The 19713-nt window shown below is 37.9% G+C and overlaps 1 protein-coding gene across 1 annotated transcript in view; it reads right to left on the reverse strand.

Annotated features, from left to right (window-relative positions):
• Positions 1–2142: 2142 nt before the first annotated feature.
• The window catches only part of LOC5575142 (acetyl-coenzyme A synthetase), a 34899-nt gene continuing 17328 nt past the window's right edge, over positions 2143–19713 (reverse strand). The window contains 7 exon segments of the mRNA XM_001655469.2: positions 2143–3893; positions 3956–4145; positions 4211–4379; positions 4441–4607; positions 4609–4905; positions 4964–5197; positions 5266–5461. Coding sequence (XP_001655519.1) covers positions 3451–3893; positions 3956–4145; positions 4211–4379; positions 4441–4607; positions 4609–4905; positions 4964–5197; positions 5266–5461 — 1696 coding nt within the window. The 3' untranslated portion in view covers positions 2143–3450.

Here is a 19713-nt window from a genome sequence, read left to right on the forward strand (position 1 = left end):
TAGTTAATAGCAATCACAAGTTTTGCTTCATCTTTTCACAACGGAGAAACAGTAGGCTTTTTGAACGTAAGTGTGCTTCGAGTCGTTCGGTTTAATTTTTAATATTACTATTTATGAACGTATTATAAGCCATAACTCCGATAACTATGAAAAATATTCATATATGAAAGAACAGCCTATGATCAAAAGAAGGAAAAATCCCTTATACAAATTTAGTTAAGTGTAATGCAAATAATTATGATATCAGTATAGCTATAAAGAACTGCCGATGATTTAAAGAAGGTAAAATTCCTAATTCAAATATAAGCTAAATTATTGCCAATAGTAATTAAACCAGTACAAGTTGAAAGAATAGCCTATGTTCAAAAGAAGGAAAAAATTATTATGAAATTATCAAAAACATTTCAAACCCTAGCACACCGTTGGTAGCAAAGCGACGAACCAACCATGAGCACAGAGTCTTAACGCGAGTTCACAACTTTGTCCTGAATAAGCGGATAGTTTTAAATTATTCTCAAGTGACAAACATGACGTCCCGCTAAAACATCACACAAACACACACAAATTAACTAGTAGGCCACACATCAGCGTTGATGTTTTTGTTTTTGTTCGTGATTCGGCCAAACGACCCATTCGGCCAAATGGCGTTCGGCCAAACGGCATTCGGCCAAACGGCGTTCGGCCAAATAGCCGGATACCGTGAAGATGTTCCAGCAGACGAAGACCATCGATCTGTGAGCTGGAAGCGACCAAAACCCGAAAACAGAATACCCAGAGAAGGCGTGGAAGATAAAGCAGTACTTTAAGTATAACCCGAACCTTTCCACCCGACACGTGGGCAAAAAGGTCGATTCGTCGAAGTGGTTCGTCCTGGGCTGGGCTACGTTTTTTAAAGGTCAGGAATGTTGGAGAGCAGGTACATCACACACCCTGCAGCGGAAGTGTCTGGATGTAAACATATTGTGAGGGGAAAAAAAATTGTAATATACAGTCGACTCTCCACATCTCGATGTTCTACATCTCGATATCTCTCCCTATGTCGATGATTTCATAGGTCCCTTTAGTCTGCATACATTTCACTCTCCATATCTCGATATCCTCCTTATCTCGATATCTCCGTATCTCGATGTATTTCTGTTGATTTTTCGTTCTCAATTTTCTCTCCGTATGTCGATATAATCAATATCGAAGGTTACTAGACCAAAGTTTTGGTATTCAAAACAAATAAGGAGCGCAAATTGACGTTTGTTTGTGCATTGCTTTCTTGGCAACGTAGTGTTTCTCAATCTAGTATTCATAAAAAAAATTGTTTTTTGTCTCGATCTCTCCCTATCTCGATGGTCCCTTCGATATCGAGATGTGGAGAGGCGACTGTATACCCAGACAGTGAATAAAAGAGAGGTGCTGACGTAGTAGCAATATCAGTAGCCTGCGGTGTGGAGCAGTAGCCTTGTTACCAATCCATTACAGTAGCTTGGCGTTAATGTGGTCCCGAAGGAGGCGAACCCGCCAAATACACCAGAACTTCGTCCGATCGAAAAGTTTTGGGGATGCAGAGGTATTCTCGGTCTCATGAAGCAACAATAATTACACAATAACATATCTTCCCCATCCCAACTGACTGTAAGGACTTGACTGGCGCCGTTATTGATCAATAATATGAGAGCTGCTCAAATGTTCACGTCGAGAGTAAGTGGAAAGTCTCATTTCTTATTTATCTGGATCGAAGTGCAATTCTTACCAGTTCCGATCAACCACGGAGTAGCAACAATTGACATGTACAGTCAGTCTTCACTATGATATGCTATACTCTGCATGCTATGAGAAATCTCACTTGAAATATTTGTTTCATTTACCACCGTGAAAAAAGCCAATAAATCTAAAAATGTAAATTTTGACATTTGTCGAGCAAAAGCTTGAGCTTTGAAATTTGTTTTTCAATAGAACTTATAATATATTGAACACCCGTACAGACGAGAACCCATTATATACAAATAAATTAAACAGAATATAGATCCCAACTAGCTACAATAATGAAGATAAAACCCGTTATTGCATTGAATTGTTTTACTACATTTAATACAGATTTATTACCATATTTCATCCAGATACTATGCAGTACAATGAGTAATCGATCATAACTCGCTTTTGCTGATTTTTATTTAGCCATATTCCGTAACATATTACTGCTAAACCTTTTACGGCTTACTTGTCATTATATGCTGAATTTCACCCATTTTACATACGTGTTTAAATATCACCGAACAATAACAACTGCGAATAAATCTCTTGTTCCTTTAAACGATTCACATTTCTCTACTATTCCTATCCTTAAAGCATAATGATATGTTCGATTTGGGTAGATTGGTAACACAGTTAAAATCAAGCAGCTTGGAACAAACAATCGCAGGCACATTCCCTAGAACTGCTGTCGCTTAAAATATGATATGTATCGTGAGTAACATTTCTTAGGAACGGGCAGTCGCTCAGACCGTGGATGCGACTTTTGGTTAAAATTTGCTTTAAAGCTATACTCTTCGCGTGGTTTCCGCTGGGACCTACCAAGGTATTTTTTGTGATAGGGGCACTAGGCGGCTAGTGAGTTTGTGCCTAGATTTGGAGGAAACCGATTCGGTATGATGACAAAAGATAAATGTATGAGTGAGGGTCTGGTGAAGCTCCGGTGTCAATGGTGAGGACTGGGAATACAATCTAAGAGAAGAAACTAAAATGATTGAACTACGAGTGTTTTGTGTTGTTTTATTTGTAAAACAGAATGTGTTTATTTTGATACTACTAAAATTATAAAAGTATAGTAAGTAATAACAAAATATCTGTGCACAAGTCGAGTGACTTAAAAGCTAAAGGTTTTAAATTTTTGTAAAGTCGTTCCTAGAATGCAATTCAATTTCTGTTTGTCTCTTCGAATGGAACACGTTTCGCTTCAAGCGAAACACTTTCACAACTTTGTCTAATACTTAAAACTAGAAAGTTAAAATATACATGAATGCGTATGCCAAGCACATATAGATCTACATCGACGAGTTTCTCGTAAAAGATTCACTGTTTCTCTTTGCTATCTGTAATCGGAATGTGATGTCCTCTTATAACACATTTTCGCTCCCGCCTAGCATTTAAAATTCCATATCATTTATGCTTCATCTAAAGAGTGTATAATCATATCAACAGTGTTAGACCATATCAGTGGTGTATAATATGTAAATTTTGTGTGCTTCTAGTCGTTTCTTTTTTGGTTTACATGCACTTTTCTGTCGTTAGCACCATTCTAGAGCAAGATCTCACAGTCAATTGCTAAGCCCGCCCGAATAGATTGGTTAGTATGTCCGAAAGATGTGTCAGATTTTGTGGTATCATTACCGCATGATACCGATTCCCATTTTCTCTAAGCTAAACTCTCCAGGTTTGAGATCACCAGTTTAAGGAACCGTCTTAAGCTACCGGTCGGTTGGCGAAGAGCTGCTCAATGATCGCTTCGTCGGCAAGGGTTGAAGTGTCTCCGACCTCCCGATCGTTGATCGCAACTTTTCGCAGTACACGTCGCATGATCTTGCCGGATCGCGTCTTTGGGAGTCCTGGAGCATGCTGGATTACGTCCGGCTGGGCAAATGGGCCAATGCGTTCCCTAACCAATATCTTCAATTCGTTGATAAGCGTCTTGTCGAAGGCTTCGTTCTGGTTGGGGGTGATGAAACAGTACAGGCACTCGCCTTTAACGGGGTGAGGTCGTGACACAACAGCAGCTTCCGATACGCGAGAATGCTCGGTTAGTACGGATTCCACTTCAGCGGTAGACATCAGATGGCCGGAAACGTTGAGCATGTCGTCCACGCGGCCTGTGATCCAGTAGTATCCGTCGGCATCTCGTCGAGCACCTGCGAAACAAAGCCTCATTACAGTATTTCTCTTTGGGATTTTTAACTACTGGGAAGCTTACCATCTCCAGTGCAGTAAAAGCCATTGAACTTGGAGAAATACGTGGACTCATATCGTGGGTGGTTGTTGAACAGTGTTCGCATCATTCCGGGCCATGGCTGCGAGAAAACCAGATAACCTTCTCCTTCGCCCTTGATTTCGTTGCCACTTTCGTCCAGCAGGGTTGGTTTTACTCCGAAGAATGGGAAAGACTGTAATATAATAGATCACAAAGATAAGCATATATTCACTTCTTTTTTTTCAATGATCGACTTACAGCTGATCCTGGCTTCATTGGAGTAGCTCCTGGTAGCGGAGTTATCACATGTCCCCCAGTTTCCGTCTGCCAGAACGTATCCACAATAGCACACTTCTCCTTGCCTACTACTTTGTAGTACCACATCCACGCTTCGGGGTTGATCGGTTCACCGACACTTCCGAGAACCCTGTTCAATTTTAAACTAATATTAATACCAGCGTCCGAAATCTTGAATTTTGAAATACTACCTCAACGAAGAAAGATCATGTTTCATCACAGGCTCGTCGCCGTACTTCATCAGCGATCGTATCGCCGTCGGTGCCGTGTAGAACTGCGTAACCTTGTACTTGTCCACCACTTCCCAGTAGCGATCGTTATCCGGAAAGAACGGAGTACCCTCGAACATCACCGACGTTGGCACCGTTTGCCAGCGGTCCATACAGCACGTAGGTATGGCCGGTGATCCAACCAATATCAGCAGTGCACCAGTACACGTCATGGGGCTTGTAGTCGAACACAATTTTGAAGGTCGTCGCCGCGTACATCAGATATCCGGCTGTAGTGTGCAGAACGCCCTTCGGTTTGCCCGTTGATCCACTGGTGTACAACATGAACAGCGGATCCTCCGCTGCCATCCACTCGGGATAGCAGGCCGGTTCAGCATCTTCCATTTCTTGATGCCACCAATAATCGCGATCGTCCGTCCATGGAGTCTACAAATGAAGCTGTTGGATTAGTCAACTCTATTCTCACATCTAACGATAAGCTTACATCGAACACTCCATCCCAGTCAGGTTTACCGGGAGTTACTCGATTAATGTGCGCCACAACGATACAGGTCTCAACATGGTGTCCCATTTCATCGGCCTTGATCAGCGCCTGATCGCACAAATCCTTCAGATGAAGGATTTTCTCCCCACGCCAGGCTCCATCGGCGGTGATTAGCACCTTCGCTTGGCAATCGTGCATCCGCTCAGCTAACGAATCCGATGAGAAACCTGCAAACTGTATCAAAAGCCTTACAGTGAGCAATCTTCGTTCATCCAAGACGTCTGAGGTGATTGACAACCTACCACAATCGAGTGCACGGCACCGATCCGAGCACAGGCCAACATCGCAACCGGCAGCTCCATCGTCATGGGCATGTAGATCGACACGCGATCGCCCTTCTGGACGCCATGAGCCTTCAGGACGTTGGCAAAACGGCACACCTCTTCGAGCAGCTTGCGGTACGTGAGGCGGCTGTAGTCATCCGGGTGATTTCCTTCCCTGGAACAGAGGAGAAGAAGGTTACATTAGAATGAAAACAGAATGACTGTATTTGAGAAATTGTTTGAGTCTGTTTGATATTCTTTTCGCATAAAGAACAGGATATTATATTGTTCCTTGATTCATATTCTTAAACCTACGTTGTAAGACAACTTGATCCTTATGCTAGAATTTAGTGTTCTTATCAGCATCAAAATTTAATCTATATAAATAAAAATGGAATGGTGTTTGTATGACACAAAATGGCTTCCGAACGGGTCAACGGATTTGAATGATTATATTTCATACATTTTTTGTTCGTCAAGTGTTCCGACGTGTTTGTGTGTATAAAAATCCCAGAATATTCACCGGGAAAGTCGGAAAAACTAGCGTGAAAGAAACTGTCATTTTGTTTGGCGTTTTTGAGCCGCCTACTTGATGGCAAGACGAAGTTTGCCGGGACCACTAGTTATTTATATAAATTAGAAACCATTAAAAATTATTACATAATCTAAAGATAAGATCCTACGCAGATTGCGGTAACACGTCATGAGTGTGAAATCTATTATAACACAGCGTAACAAAAATGGCACTTTGTCTCAAGGATCAATTTATGTGCCTCTTGTAGATTTGGGGTTGCTGAATCTGATGCCGCTCTCAGAAATGTTCCAGCACGTCACCATTTTTAACTACAGGTCGCCAAAGTTGTATAAAACACTGGATTCTCTGATGATTACATAAAATTTAAAATATGAATTATCGCGTTTTTTTGTAATTTAATCCACCAAATAGAATTTAGGACAAAATAGGACTTCATCTTCAATTTCAGATATATTTTGGTTGAAATTTCACGTAGATTAAATCGATTTTTTCAACATGCTAGCATTCTCCATACAAAGTTCTTCGTTTCTCTTGTAAAACAAAAAGCAATACTTTTCTAAACCTTGAAAAAAACTTTTGAGCATAGAAAGTATTATAAATTCTGTTCATAAGTATTGTTATACACATTCAGTTTGAATTATGTGGCAAATTTAGCAAAAAAAATGCCTAACAAGCTGAAGAACTTGCATGCAAGATGATTGAAATAGTCAAATTTGGCATTTTCAACAGCCGTAATATGATGACTATGATGTACTATGATATTTTTGAAAATGGCAATGATTTCAGCAGCCTTTATTAAAGTAAATAGCGGTATTTTGGCGCTTGTGACGAAAACGTGTACCGCAGTGTAATAAGCCCGAAACATGTCGTGAGTTTCAATGAATGGTGCGTATTTATTTGAAGCTTTCAATTTAATTATCAGAATTCAAGAACCGCGAAATCTGCGAAGTAACACACAGGTGTTAAAAAGTGTATAGCGTTGGTCAGATAAGCATTCTCCAACTGACACATGCCAATTCGTGATTGATTCTGCTTGAATAGAGTGCTATATCTAACACCTGTTGCAGAGCAGATACCGTAAAGGTTATGCAAATTGCCTGAATTATATGACCCCGTGTGAATCTGTTCCACAAATGATGTTTTGAATTTTGATATAATAACTAATCTAGACAACACACCCTGTAGATACTTGAGATACGAGAGCATATTTAAGGATGATGGAGAATGGCTCTACAAGCTATATGTTAATGACAATTTGGTCAACTCAGGACATATTTATTCTCAACATTATGAGACTTTCAAAGTTCACTACAATCAAACCTCCATGAGTCGACTGAAGGGACCATCACATCGACTTATGTAAATATCGAGGCATGAAACACAAATGCTATGGAAAGCTGTTTGAAGGGACTGTTTGATCATAGCAACCATGAAATTTCGTTTTGAAAATGATTTCATGAGTCGATATCGAATCATGGAAAATTGACTCATGGAGGTTTCAATATAGGGTAGATGTACCAATAGTGGAGGTACTAAGCACTTTTGAACTTTATTTGACCGCCTAAATTCAAGAATCGCAATTAATGTACATGTTAATGTTGTAACGGGAAGTAACGACCATTCACTTAGGGTGATGTGCTAGTATCCATCGTATTAAGCATTGATCAGTGAGAGCTGCAATTTTCCCAGTATTGCAGTAAATGATGCTGGTACAAACCGATGCCAAACAATTCTTTCTCAAAACGGCTTTAGCATTGTACAATAACATTTTGATAAGTCTTGATATGTTTTTGGAAATAATGCAAAGAAAATGCATCTTATCGTATTCTCAATCCGTCGTATCGTTTTCAACTCCGTCGCAATCAGTTTCCAGATTCGTCCCACAACTTACGGCTCACTGTGATGTATTGAGTGGTTAAAACACAATATATCAACGCTATAATAAAATGTTTTACTAGAATATATAGATCTACGGGCATCTCCCTACATTCCTTCAGCATGATGGAATATACTAATTTCCTTTAAAATTCATTGTTCGTCATCAAAATTCAGCCCAAACATATGAACACAATTCCTTTTGACCGTACAATTATGGCATTTGCTCACAGTACAGCGGAAACAACACAATCAAAGGAACGGTATTTTTACGTCGAGCGTCGCGCACACATTGGGTGATATGAATAAAAAACGTTGAACTTTACTACATGTAGCATCTACTCAAAAACAAAATCCACAAAGTTTACTACACTTTTGGTATGAATAAAAAACTTTTCGAACATGTAGTACTTACTACTTTCGAACATGAGCAGTGACTGAAGCTGCACGTTAAGAAATTTCCATTCAGGGTGCAGAGTGATTCTGCACGTAAAGAACAATCTATTCAGAGTGACGCCCAAAATTAATACAATCATGCATATGAAGAAAATGCATGGAATCTAATCGATTACGCGACAATTTGCACAAATCATGAAGGTGCTGTTATTTGACAAAATTTGTAGTGTAATTTTGCGATTAGTCTGGTATTCTCTTTATGTCTATGATTTTATGATGATGGTACATCAAAGAATTTTCTGGGTGGTTTTCGGCCTTCGCCAACGCCAGTGATTGATGATTTTTTAAATACTAGCTTAACATCTATGAAGAGATCTTGAGATTACAGCTGTCAAATTAGGAACCACATATTTTCTAGCACCAGTACTGAGATTGTGGTGAAATTACGGTAGAATTTTGATGCTCCCCGTGTGTTTTCTTAACAGCATGTTGAATTCCTGAAGTTCTAAGTGTTTCTGCGATATTCTCGTTATTTTGGTGGGGTTTCTGATAGTATCCTTGGAATGTCTAGAACTTAGAATGTCGAGATTTTTATGGGAATTGTAGTGATTCCATTGGTAGTCGTTAGAATTCAATGAGGATCTCCCCTAAAACACCAGGGTTCTTGTCGATTTCACAAAAAATCCCATTGAAATCTATAAAATATTTACCGACATTCAAATCGTTTATATTAAACCGTTGCTTTGAAATTCCAACGGAACTGGAGATCAACGGAATCTTAAAGGTTTTTACAATAATTACGAAGATTGGTTTTCAGAATTACAAATATTCACACAATAATTTCAGGAATCCCACCGCAATCTCATAGATTCTTACAAAAATACCGTCTCAAAGATACCCACAGAATTTCAAGAGATTAATACTCGGAATCCCATTCCCACCCCAATTCTAGAGTTTTTAACAGATTCCTAATATTTTCGCAATATTCCTAGAATGGTATTTAAATTTTCAGAATTATCATAAAAAATCCGACATCCCTATCGGAATCTCAAAGTTCCTACAGGAATTCCGGAATTCAAAAGGAAATCTGAGATGTCAGAATTTACACGTATAATTCAGAATTACTTTATCAATATCTGAATTCCTACCGACATCCTAATATTCCTAGAAAATAACATAATTATCGTAATGCCAGAATTCACACGGATATTACAAATTGCTACTGCCGGTAATCTTACCGGAATCTCAGAATAGGCGGAGCGAAAGTTTTCGTAACCTCAGAATTCCTTTGCAAAACTCAAAATACCTTCCGATATATCAAAACTCATATCGTTTTCCCATGATTTTTACTCAAAAGTAAAGTATTCCATTCAATTCCGCAAACTCAAAGCATGTGTAGCAACCTCTGAAGCTAACTACCAGTAGCTTTGTAGTAAATGCTACCTTTATTCATAGCAATGCGTTGTTTGTAGTATGTTCGAAAGGTGTAGAAAGGAAAATGACACAAACATGTTCCACTCGTGTTCCACATATAGCGTTTACTACCGAGAATGTAGTAAACTCTACTTTACTACATTTTATTCATACGGCCCATTGATGCGCACAAGCTTTTTTTTTTTCTCAGTACGACGGATTGAACTTTGTTTACATTCTCAATTATACGCGGCGGTTGAGGAAATTTCGTAAAGTTTGGTGATTAATTGAAGTTTTACGGCGTGTGATTGGAATGAAATCCTTCAGTGAAGAAGTACGAAGGTTTTCCATAGTGAAAATAAGTGCCCGGCGAAGTAAGTCACCCACGGGGGCGAGAAGAAACTTGTGCTCGAAAGTGGTGTGACTGATGTCGATCGCTAAGCATTTCTCTCAAATCGTGTTCGTCCATGCGATTTCGGTAAAAAAGTGAAAAGTGGATAATTGATCTGAAGTTATTTTTCAAAATACAGTAGTTTCATTGCATTTATGGTGTACAGGTGGACGAATCATAAAAGCTTTCACAAAATTACATTCGGAAAATGAATCTATGTTGCAGGTAAGTTGGAATACCCGCCGTAGTGGAACATTTAAAGTTTGATACGACGAATAGTAGCTCTTACGACGGAGTAGAACGAAACCCTAATGAGAAAAATTATTTCATCGCAGTAACTCACGGCATGTCAGTGAAAAATAATACCTCCACTATTGGTACACTGTTCCTTTAGTTGCGGTATATTTTTAATTTGTGTTCCTATAGTTTCGGTATCCGTAGTTTTCTTATGGGATCCTCCACTATAGGAACACTTTACCGCAACTATTGGTACAAGCAAGAACAGTTTTAGCCATTTTAGTGATATTTCATCAGTTTTAAAGCAAATATTACGTGTATCAAATATTACGTGTATCAACAAGCCAATTCGTCGATTGGCAGTGTCGGCTGTGTGGCTAATGTAATAAATTCAGTGAAAACGGTAGTACCGCAACTATAGGAACACCCACAACTAAGGGAACACTTACCCTACTATAATGATAAAGGAGCGGCACTGGAACAATTAAGAATCTATATCTACTAGAGTAGCCCATGATTGACCTCCAGGATTATCTCAGACGGCTGTAGGACAAAAGGTCGAATGGACAAAAAGTCAAATGGATAAAAGGGGTCGAATGGAAAAAGAGGTCGAATTGTCAAAAGGTCGAATGGACAAAATGTCGAAGGAACAAAAGGTCGAATGGAAAAAAAGGTCGAATGAACAAAAGGTCGAATGGACAAAAAGACGAATGGACAAAAGGTCGAACGGACAAAAGGCAGAGTTGCTCGCTGTCACTATCAACGCCTAAAATTTGCCGATTTTGATAGGCCGACTGCGATACAATTCGGATCATGTTGTATCCCATCAGCATCATGCTAGTTATTCCATCACCATTGATTAACCCCTCTACCGGCAGCTTCATTTTTCACCGTTGAAAAAATATTCAAATCGTGATAACTTTTTTGTTTCTTGATATTTTTGCTCCATTTTTTCGCAAGCCCTCAAAAAACTCTTCTAGTTTAAGAATATGTGTCGGTATTGATAATTGGTCATCTGGATCCGGAGATATTCCAAAATTCCTTGGGGGACCGATGCGTAGCCATAACCCACGTAAGTATCTCAGGCTACAGAATTTTTATCGTATTCGGATATTCACTCCACGGAATGATACATAAATGCGAGTATGTTGTGAAAAAATAACGCAATTTGGTGCAGCCGTCTTTGAGTAATGAGCATTTATGTTTCGGGTACCACGCTGGACAAATGAACACCTTGAAAACATTAAAAAACCGACTTATATTATTTTTTCAGAGTAGCTCCTTATTACTTGGCTTAGTATAGTACACATTTTATTTTTTTGATGGATTGACCAATAACAAAATGGCCGCCAAAGACATTTTATAGAGAGAATGTCGGTCCCCCAAGGAATATCTGAATATCTTTAAAACTAGATAACCAATGAGTAATATCGACACGGAGTCTTAAATTGGAAGAGTTTTTTGAGATCTTGTGAAAAAATGGTGCAAAAATATCGAGAAACAAAAAAGTTATAGCGATTTGAATATTTTTTTAGCGGTAAAAATTGAAGCTGCCGGTAGAGGGGTTAAACAAATAAAATGACAATTTATCATTACGATATTTTTGAAGATGCAACAGATGGATTGAAACTATGTGTTGGTTACTGAAAAATATTAATAGCTTGGATAATTACCACGTGATCACTCATTCTGCAGTGATTATGATCTAGAGTTCGATTTCACATCACTGCTGTTAGTTGTCAAATCAAAGTGATATTGATAGCTCGCAGGTGATATTGATAGTTTTAGTCCATCAGCTGATATTTAGCAACTCTGACAAAATTTCGAATGAAAAAAGTTCGAATGACAAGAGGATGAATGGATTCATAACTATGTATGTGGAAAAAAAAAACCCCGATAGGAACTAAACAGAGACCGAAAATGTACCAAACAGGAAACAGAAAAACGTACCCTAAATGAAATCAGAAGATGAGAGTATATTTCTTAGAATCAGGCTAAAAATTCTCTTTGGTAATTCCTTTTGACGTTACTACAGTATTACTGTATGTATTTTTTCATGATTTTCTCTAGGAATTTAGGTATTATCTCAAAGATTATTCCGAAGATTCCTTCAGGAGTTCATTAAGTGACTATTTTCCAGGGGATACCTTCAAGAATTTTCCCAAGGAATTCCTCTAAGAATTTTGTTTCGGATATCTCGAGAATATAACCTGGATGCTTCCAAGGATAACTATAGAAATTACCTAAAAGATTCCACCAGAAATTCCTTCTAAGATTCTATAAGATATTTTTCAAGGAAGTCCTCAGTCATCCACGATTTTATCTTGTGTTTCTTCCGTAGATTTTCTAAGTATATCTTACAAGATAAATATTTAGAACATCTTCAAAAAATCTTTGTAATCCACTAGAGTAACAATTGTAGAATTCGGTTAAAGGATTAGTATTTGGTTGTTTCACTGGAGGAGCTCCTAGTATGATCTTAGAAAGAAAATCGGAATAACCCCTGAGAAAATTACTGGAGGGAGTGCTCAAGGATTCTGGAAAATTGCTTGAAGAATTTCTGGAGAATTAGTAGAGGAATCTCTGACAGCATTTCTAGAGAGATCCCTGTATGAGCCCCTGAATGTATTTGTGATGAAATCTCTGGACAAAACACTAGAAGATTTCTTTAAGCTTTTCCTTGAGACATGTGAGACGAAATTCTTGCAGAACCTGCAGTCAGGACTGACTGCAATCAGAATAAGGGAAAAGGAGGCTTTAGGAACCATTTTGATAAGAATAGAAATCTAAGAAACCTTCTATTGATAATATAAACTTTCATTAAAACAGAGACTACAGCGATTTCTTCAACTCAAAACTGTTAAGTGAATTTGTACGTTCAACAACTTGAATAGAATAAGCTTAATTTGAATTATGCTACGTATAATAAGAACATTATGAAGTTAATTTTGTTGTTGACGCAAAAAAACATTGAATTTAGGCTGCAAACACATAAAATATACAAAGATATATAGAAGAAAACATTCGTTACATTAATTTATATTAAAACTTGGTTTACGTTCATAAGGGACTTGAATAGAATAAGCTTAATTTGAATTATGCTACGTATAATAAGAACATTATGAAGTTAATTTTGTTGTTGACGCAAAAAAACATTGAATTTAGGCTGCAGACACATAAAATATACAAAGATATATAGAAGAAAACATTCGTTACATTAATTTATATTAAAACTTGGTTTGCGTTCATAAGGGACTTACTACATTTTTAGCGTTTTGAAATAGTTTGATTTCTAATAATGAGAACCTTACAAAGGAAATTCAAAATAACTAGTCTATTCTAAAGTATCAAAATATTTTAATGAAAGAAGGGCTCCCGGTCCCCCCACATTTGTAAATCCGGCTCTGTTTGAGACGCTGGAGACAAAGATGTTTTATCTCAAACTGTGGAATCTGAAGAATCGTTATTTAGGTTTTATTAAGTATGATAAGCGGCTCTGTATTGCTGGAAAACTATGAACCGGTGTTTTTCTACATTGCCTTTAAACAAAATAACAATTTTCTCCATCAAAAGTTTGTCTATACCTCTGAAATTAGGTTTTATTTAACTTTGAAAAATAATTAAGGAACATAAGCAGGAATTGCGTTCCAAAACCATGATTATAGCAAAATACTTAATAGTGACCATGAAATCCGAATTCTGTAAGGCCTAATCCATCTATTGTGACCGAACAACCTTATATTTTCAACAATCAGATTCTTGGAAGTGTAATGCCTATCACCTGAATATGCGACAATCATAGATTTTTTCTGACTCTTAGAGAGCAAAACCTTTGATCCTTTTAGCCTTAACACATTAACTAGAAAAAATATTACAAAATTGTTCTTCATGGTGAAGTCATGTCATGACATGTACCAACGAGAAGAACAAAAATGACGCTTGTTCCCATTTCCCATTTCGTAAAATTTTCGCATTTTTCTGGGCCATACTGTGATGCAACTTGATGTGACAAAATGTCTGGAAAATGACTTTAAATCACTGTTCACAATTGACTGCTTTCGAATTTTCAGGATTCGACGTTTCGCCCGTAAACCGATCGCGCCCAAATTTTGCACAGTTTGCACAGCACCCTGAAAGACCTGAACAAAAAACGGTTCAGGTTTGCTCACTTACATCCATCAAATATATTTACAAATAAAACCTAGGGTTCCAACTGCAGCCTTGGCATCCTGCCTGACCGAAATTGCAGAAGCTAGCATTCGTCATGGATCTCCTGATCAACTTTGCCGAAGAAACAAAAATACTTCCAGAACGCTAGATTTTACGAATTTTCTTAATTGATAAAAACGGAATAACTTATTTAAAAAATTGGAAAGTGGGCTCCCAATAATCGTACAGATCAACCATTATATGGCCACATCTAAAATATATATTCTACACAGTTGTTTGTCCTGAAAAAACCCGTGTTTTTGCTGAACATATTATCACGCTGTCTTTGTAAGTAACAAAGTTAATCATGAATATCTCTTTTATTAACCCTCTAATACCCAAATTTTTATTTTCGATCTAAATATTATTTTTAGTTATCTAAAATCGTTCTAAACACGTTTTGGGCAATGATTTATTTTTATTCGCAAATCTATTAATTTTGGTTTTTGATTTTTATAATTTTTATTTTTGAAGGATAGGGATCCTTTTTCATTTTTTCTTGAAACCTCTTCTAGTTACTGATTTTTGGCAACAATAAAAATTCAAGTTTTCACGGTACTTTTAAAAATAATAAATTTCAAATATTTTTCTGAAAATATTTTTATTTTCCGTGTAATTAACGGAAACAAAGGTTTGGAATTATTTTAATACCACCAAGCCCTTCTTCTGTTATAGGTTAATAGAAGAAAAATATAAAAGGTACGATTTTTTATATTACACGTTAAATAAATCCCAGGCATTTGTAGGTTATATAAGAATACAATTTTTCAAACAATTTTCAAAAATACAAAAAAGTTTCAAAAGTCATAAAAAACTTTTCTCATATGCGTGTTATGAGTCAAGGTTCAAGCCAAAAATAAAATCATTTTGATTTCCGAGCTGCGAAAAAATACACAAAATTCCAAAGTGTACCCCGTCTAAAGGCGGGGTTGGGTATTAGAGGGTTAACGGGTAGCCCCTATAACTGGCTTCGGCGCAAAATGGTGCAGACAACACTTACAAATCATGAAAGTATCGTAACTCTACTTTTGACAGTTGATAAAAACGTTTGTCTATAATCGTCTTTTTATGATTTTTTACTATCAGACAAATTAACCTCATTAAAACGAATTCGACTGATAATTCCTTTACCATAAAAGATAGAGAGGTGCGATGTTCAACAAAAACACGCGTTTGAAGATATCTAATAACTTTGTAGAAGACATGATACATATCTTGTAAAAGAGTTATGAAATTTGTAGCAGAATGTACACAAAATTGCTTGAAAAAAAAAATTGTCTTAAAATCATTTTTGTTCATAACTTTTTACTAAGATTTTTAACATTTTTCATGTCTTCTACAAAGTTGTTAGATAACTTAAAACGCGTGTTTTTGCTGAACATCGCACCTTTCTATCTCTTAAAGTAAATGTCATTAGAACAGAAAGCCTCCATTCGCCTCCATTCCATTACCAATGATAATGGCCTGCGGCTTGTAACCTTCGCTGCTGCTAGAGGTATGGTAATCAGCAGTACCGTAAAATGGGGTGAAGTTGATCACTTTTGTGCCATTCTGTTCTATAATTCCTAGTAGGATCCATGTTCTTCTTCTTCTTTCTGGCGTTACGTCCTCATTGGGACAGAGCCTGCTTCTCAGCTTAGTGTTCTTATGATCACTTCCACAGTTATTAACTGAGAGCTCACTTTGCCAATGACCATTTTTGCATGCGTATATCGTGTGGCAGGTACGAAGATACTCTATGCCCTGGGAAGTCGAGAAAATTTCCAACCCAAAAAGATCCTCGACCGGTGGGATTCGAACCCACGACCCTCAGCTTGGTCTTGCTGAATAGCTGCGCGTTTACCGCTACGGCTATCTGGGCCCCTGTATTATCATCCAAATATTTTTAAAACCTGTACTGGTTGAATGTTTATCTAGTTATATAAAAGTAATTTTGACGAAATGTTATCATAATAATAAAAATATTATTTAGAAATCCAAAAGTTGAGTTTTTTGATTCTGGGGTGAAGTTGATCAATTACTGCAATAGGTTTCCTAAAATAAAGCGATATGCTATTCAAAGGATTTGGGGTCACTGAAACTGAACCAAGTCTCAAAAATCTTACAACTTATTGATAAATCGGTCAATTCTATAGTTGAATGTTGTAAATTACAGTATACATCACATTGAATGCCTAAAGGTATGCACTTTTCCTTTAAATTAGCAACTCGCTCACAAATAGAACCTTTTTGCTCTGAAAATGAAATTTTATCCCCAATGCAAATTCATAACTGAGCTCACAGAACATATCTGGCATGTATGGTATAGTTTATTCAAATAGTGTTTTTATATAGCCTTGGCAATACTCGATTGTTTCGAGAAGAACACTTCAACAGTTAATCAAACGTTTCATAAAAAAATCTGTTTTTACATGGTATAATTATTGCAATTTTAGAGATTACTTTCCGTTCTGCGGTTGAACAAAAAGTTACCGCAGCTGTCACATTACTGATTTTCACAAAGCATCATCCATCGGCTTCGATTGTTTTTTTTTTGCTGTTTTTGAATGCTTTAGCATACTTTGATTAGATGGATTCGTTCAATGATACAATGGTTTCTAAGCCTGCGGTAGAACTTTGACAGCTGCGGTAGAACTTGGCGGCTACCGCAGGACGGGAAAATTTTCAAAAGAACCGTAATATCTTGCATGTCAAAACGAACTTCAAAACATCAAACATGTGGGTACGGGAATGATCAACTTTTCCCCATTGATCAACTACACCCCGAATTACGGTACCTACTTGGCATGCAAGAATATTCGCATACACACCTGGCAACACCCGAGTGGCTATGCTGCTCCCAAATAGACCCAAAATGTTGATGGGCGAGATTTCTCAGGCCTCAAATCGACTCGGATCATCATCTCGTTTTTCGGGTGCGGTGCGGATATCCGTCACGAGTTTCTGAAATAACAGAACGCTGCGCTTCAAAATCCAACGCTAGTCAAGTGATGGGGTAGCTGTACAGTACCGCCAGGAGCTTGACGAGCAGTTTTGAAGAATTAACTTTTCTTGAGATGTCTACAGCCTGTAAGACACACAAAGTTGTGACCATAATGGCGCGGAAAGTAATAGGCACTACTCAACGATGAAGACAAAACATCTGGATCGATGAAGAGTTCCAGAGAGTGACAGACGTGAAGAATGTCGTCAGAAGCCGAATCCTTGTAGCAGGTACCCAGAAGAACAGAGCAGCGGCAGCGAGAGCCGAACAAAAGCAAATCCACCACAGAAAAAAGGCAGCACGAAGAAAATGTGGTAGCTGAAGCTCAAAGGTTTGCGGTACAATACCGTACAAGTGTCCGCCATGCGCAATGACCGAGAAGGGAATTTGCTGACCGATAAAACGGCGTTGACTACCAAATGGAACTTTTAGCAGTTGTTGAACGGTAAAAATCCAAACGGAAGAACTGCAAGACTGCTGGGAAGGACGAGATCCAGGTCGAGCTTCTCAGGCACGGAAGTGAGCAGCTTTACCAATTGGTCCATCGAGTAAAGTAAAGAGCGTAAAGTGCACGGTGGGAAAATGGTATGTGACGCAGATGCATGAATCACGAGTTGTATAAAGTGTATCAAGATACGAATATTATTAAGCTTGTGAAATACGGAAAATTTCAGTGGGCTGGTCACTTACTTACGCTAGATGTACTCATCAGTGGAAAAGGACCTGGCGACCCTAAACGTTTGGGGCAACTGGAGAAGTATCGCTCAAAACCGATGAAGGTGGAGCTATACAATACGCCCGACAATGGCGGTAGCGTCACGCTGTAGCTGTAGCCATTAAAGTAGATAGAAATAAACGGTGAGAGTACCTGTCTGGAAGCCGATTGAAGAGACGAGGATTAGAGGAAGACGCAATATACTGTCCATACCAAAGGATTGTTGTAGTCTTAACCGTTATTCCATATATTTGGTCAATTTTACTATCATACTAACTTCAAACTCCTTTAGCTCTTAGAGCAGTGTTTGGATTTTGATCCGAATAAGCCGTTCGAACCATATTCAGAGAGTGTAACAGTTCGCGAATTATAACATCGCATTCGGAGAGCCCTATGAATGTAAACATTCACTCTCTCGTTTGGTACATGGCACTAGAGCGTTCTAGAGCAGCAACTTCCACAGACTGCAACAGTATCGAGCCATTCGGGTTTATGTTTTGCCTAAATTAGTAATAACATTCATATTTTCTGGTGATGCAGCCTTTAACAACCTAATTATAATCTATTTGGCCATTGAACGCCCCTTTGATTGCAAACATAGCACATACAATAAAGAATATTCGGCTCTGTTTCATGATCAGAATGAGAGTGAGTCAGCGAATGTTACAAGTGTTGACACACAGTGATCGGCACCAAACAGTGGGTGGTGTGTGTTTGTTTTGTTTTCGTTCATGGCTCTTTATCTTCCACGAACGATAAATGTCATGCTGTATGAATGCAGACGGATAAATAGGATGAAATTATGGCTCGTGTGTCAATGATCATGAAATTTTCCAAAACCTGTCTTAGAGTTAACGGAATTCGCCCAAATTTTCACTAATTTTTCAGTAGCTTCTGTGGGTATATATTATCATATTTTAGAGGGTGTAAATTAATATTTTTGCAAGTTGTTATTTTTACATAAAAATGAGTTATTGCATAGTAAGCAAGAAGCATACTTGACCTTGCAGATGATATCGACCTTAATTGAGTCAATCACACGGTAGTGGAGAAGTGCCTCTGAAGAATAAGACAAAGAGCTCTTGAAAACTTTATCAAATAGTGGTCACTGAACAGATTATTTACAAAATGCTAGAGGCACTGATGTCTACAGAACAGTCCTAATGCGTGCAACTATAAAGGCAACAAATACCGTCTTCAGCCTAAGGCTGTACAGACTGAACGATCACTAACATTAGGCAACGGACAACACGAAACACCCAGTAGCTCTGTGAAGGATCTTTCGTTTTAAGAAAAGTTTCTTTCGACTGGAGCGGGAATCGAACCCACGCTTCGTGACACAATACGTCTAAACGACTGACGCCGCTAACCTCTCGACCACGAAGCCCACAAGTTCAACTACTGTAATTTCTATTGTAACTTCTATTGAACTACATACAAGAGTAGAATGTTCTCTATAGCGATGTGTTGGCGACTCGTTAAAATAGTGGAGATAAAAAGAATGTATTGAAGATTTGTTGGATTTTTGCAAGAACTATGTTTTAGCTGAACCAGTAAATTATAATTATAAGTTGAAATAGCGAGGAGTTAATAAAAAGATTGAATCAGAATCAGAACGGAGAGTGAATAAGAAGGCAGGGTTTGAAGAGGCAGAAAGATAGAAACTATACAAT

Source organism: Aedes aegypti, chromosome 2, assembly GCF_002204515.2.
Source record: "Aedes aegypti strain LVP_AGWG chromosome 2, AaegL5.0 Primary Assembly, whole genome shotgun sequence".
Taxonomy (NCBI): domain Eukaryota; kingdom Metazoa; phylum Arthropoda; class Insecta; order Diptera; family Culicidae; genus Aedes; species Aedes aegypti.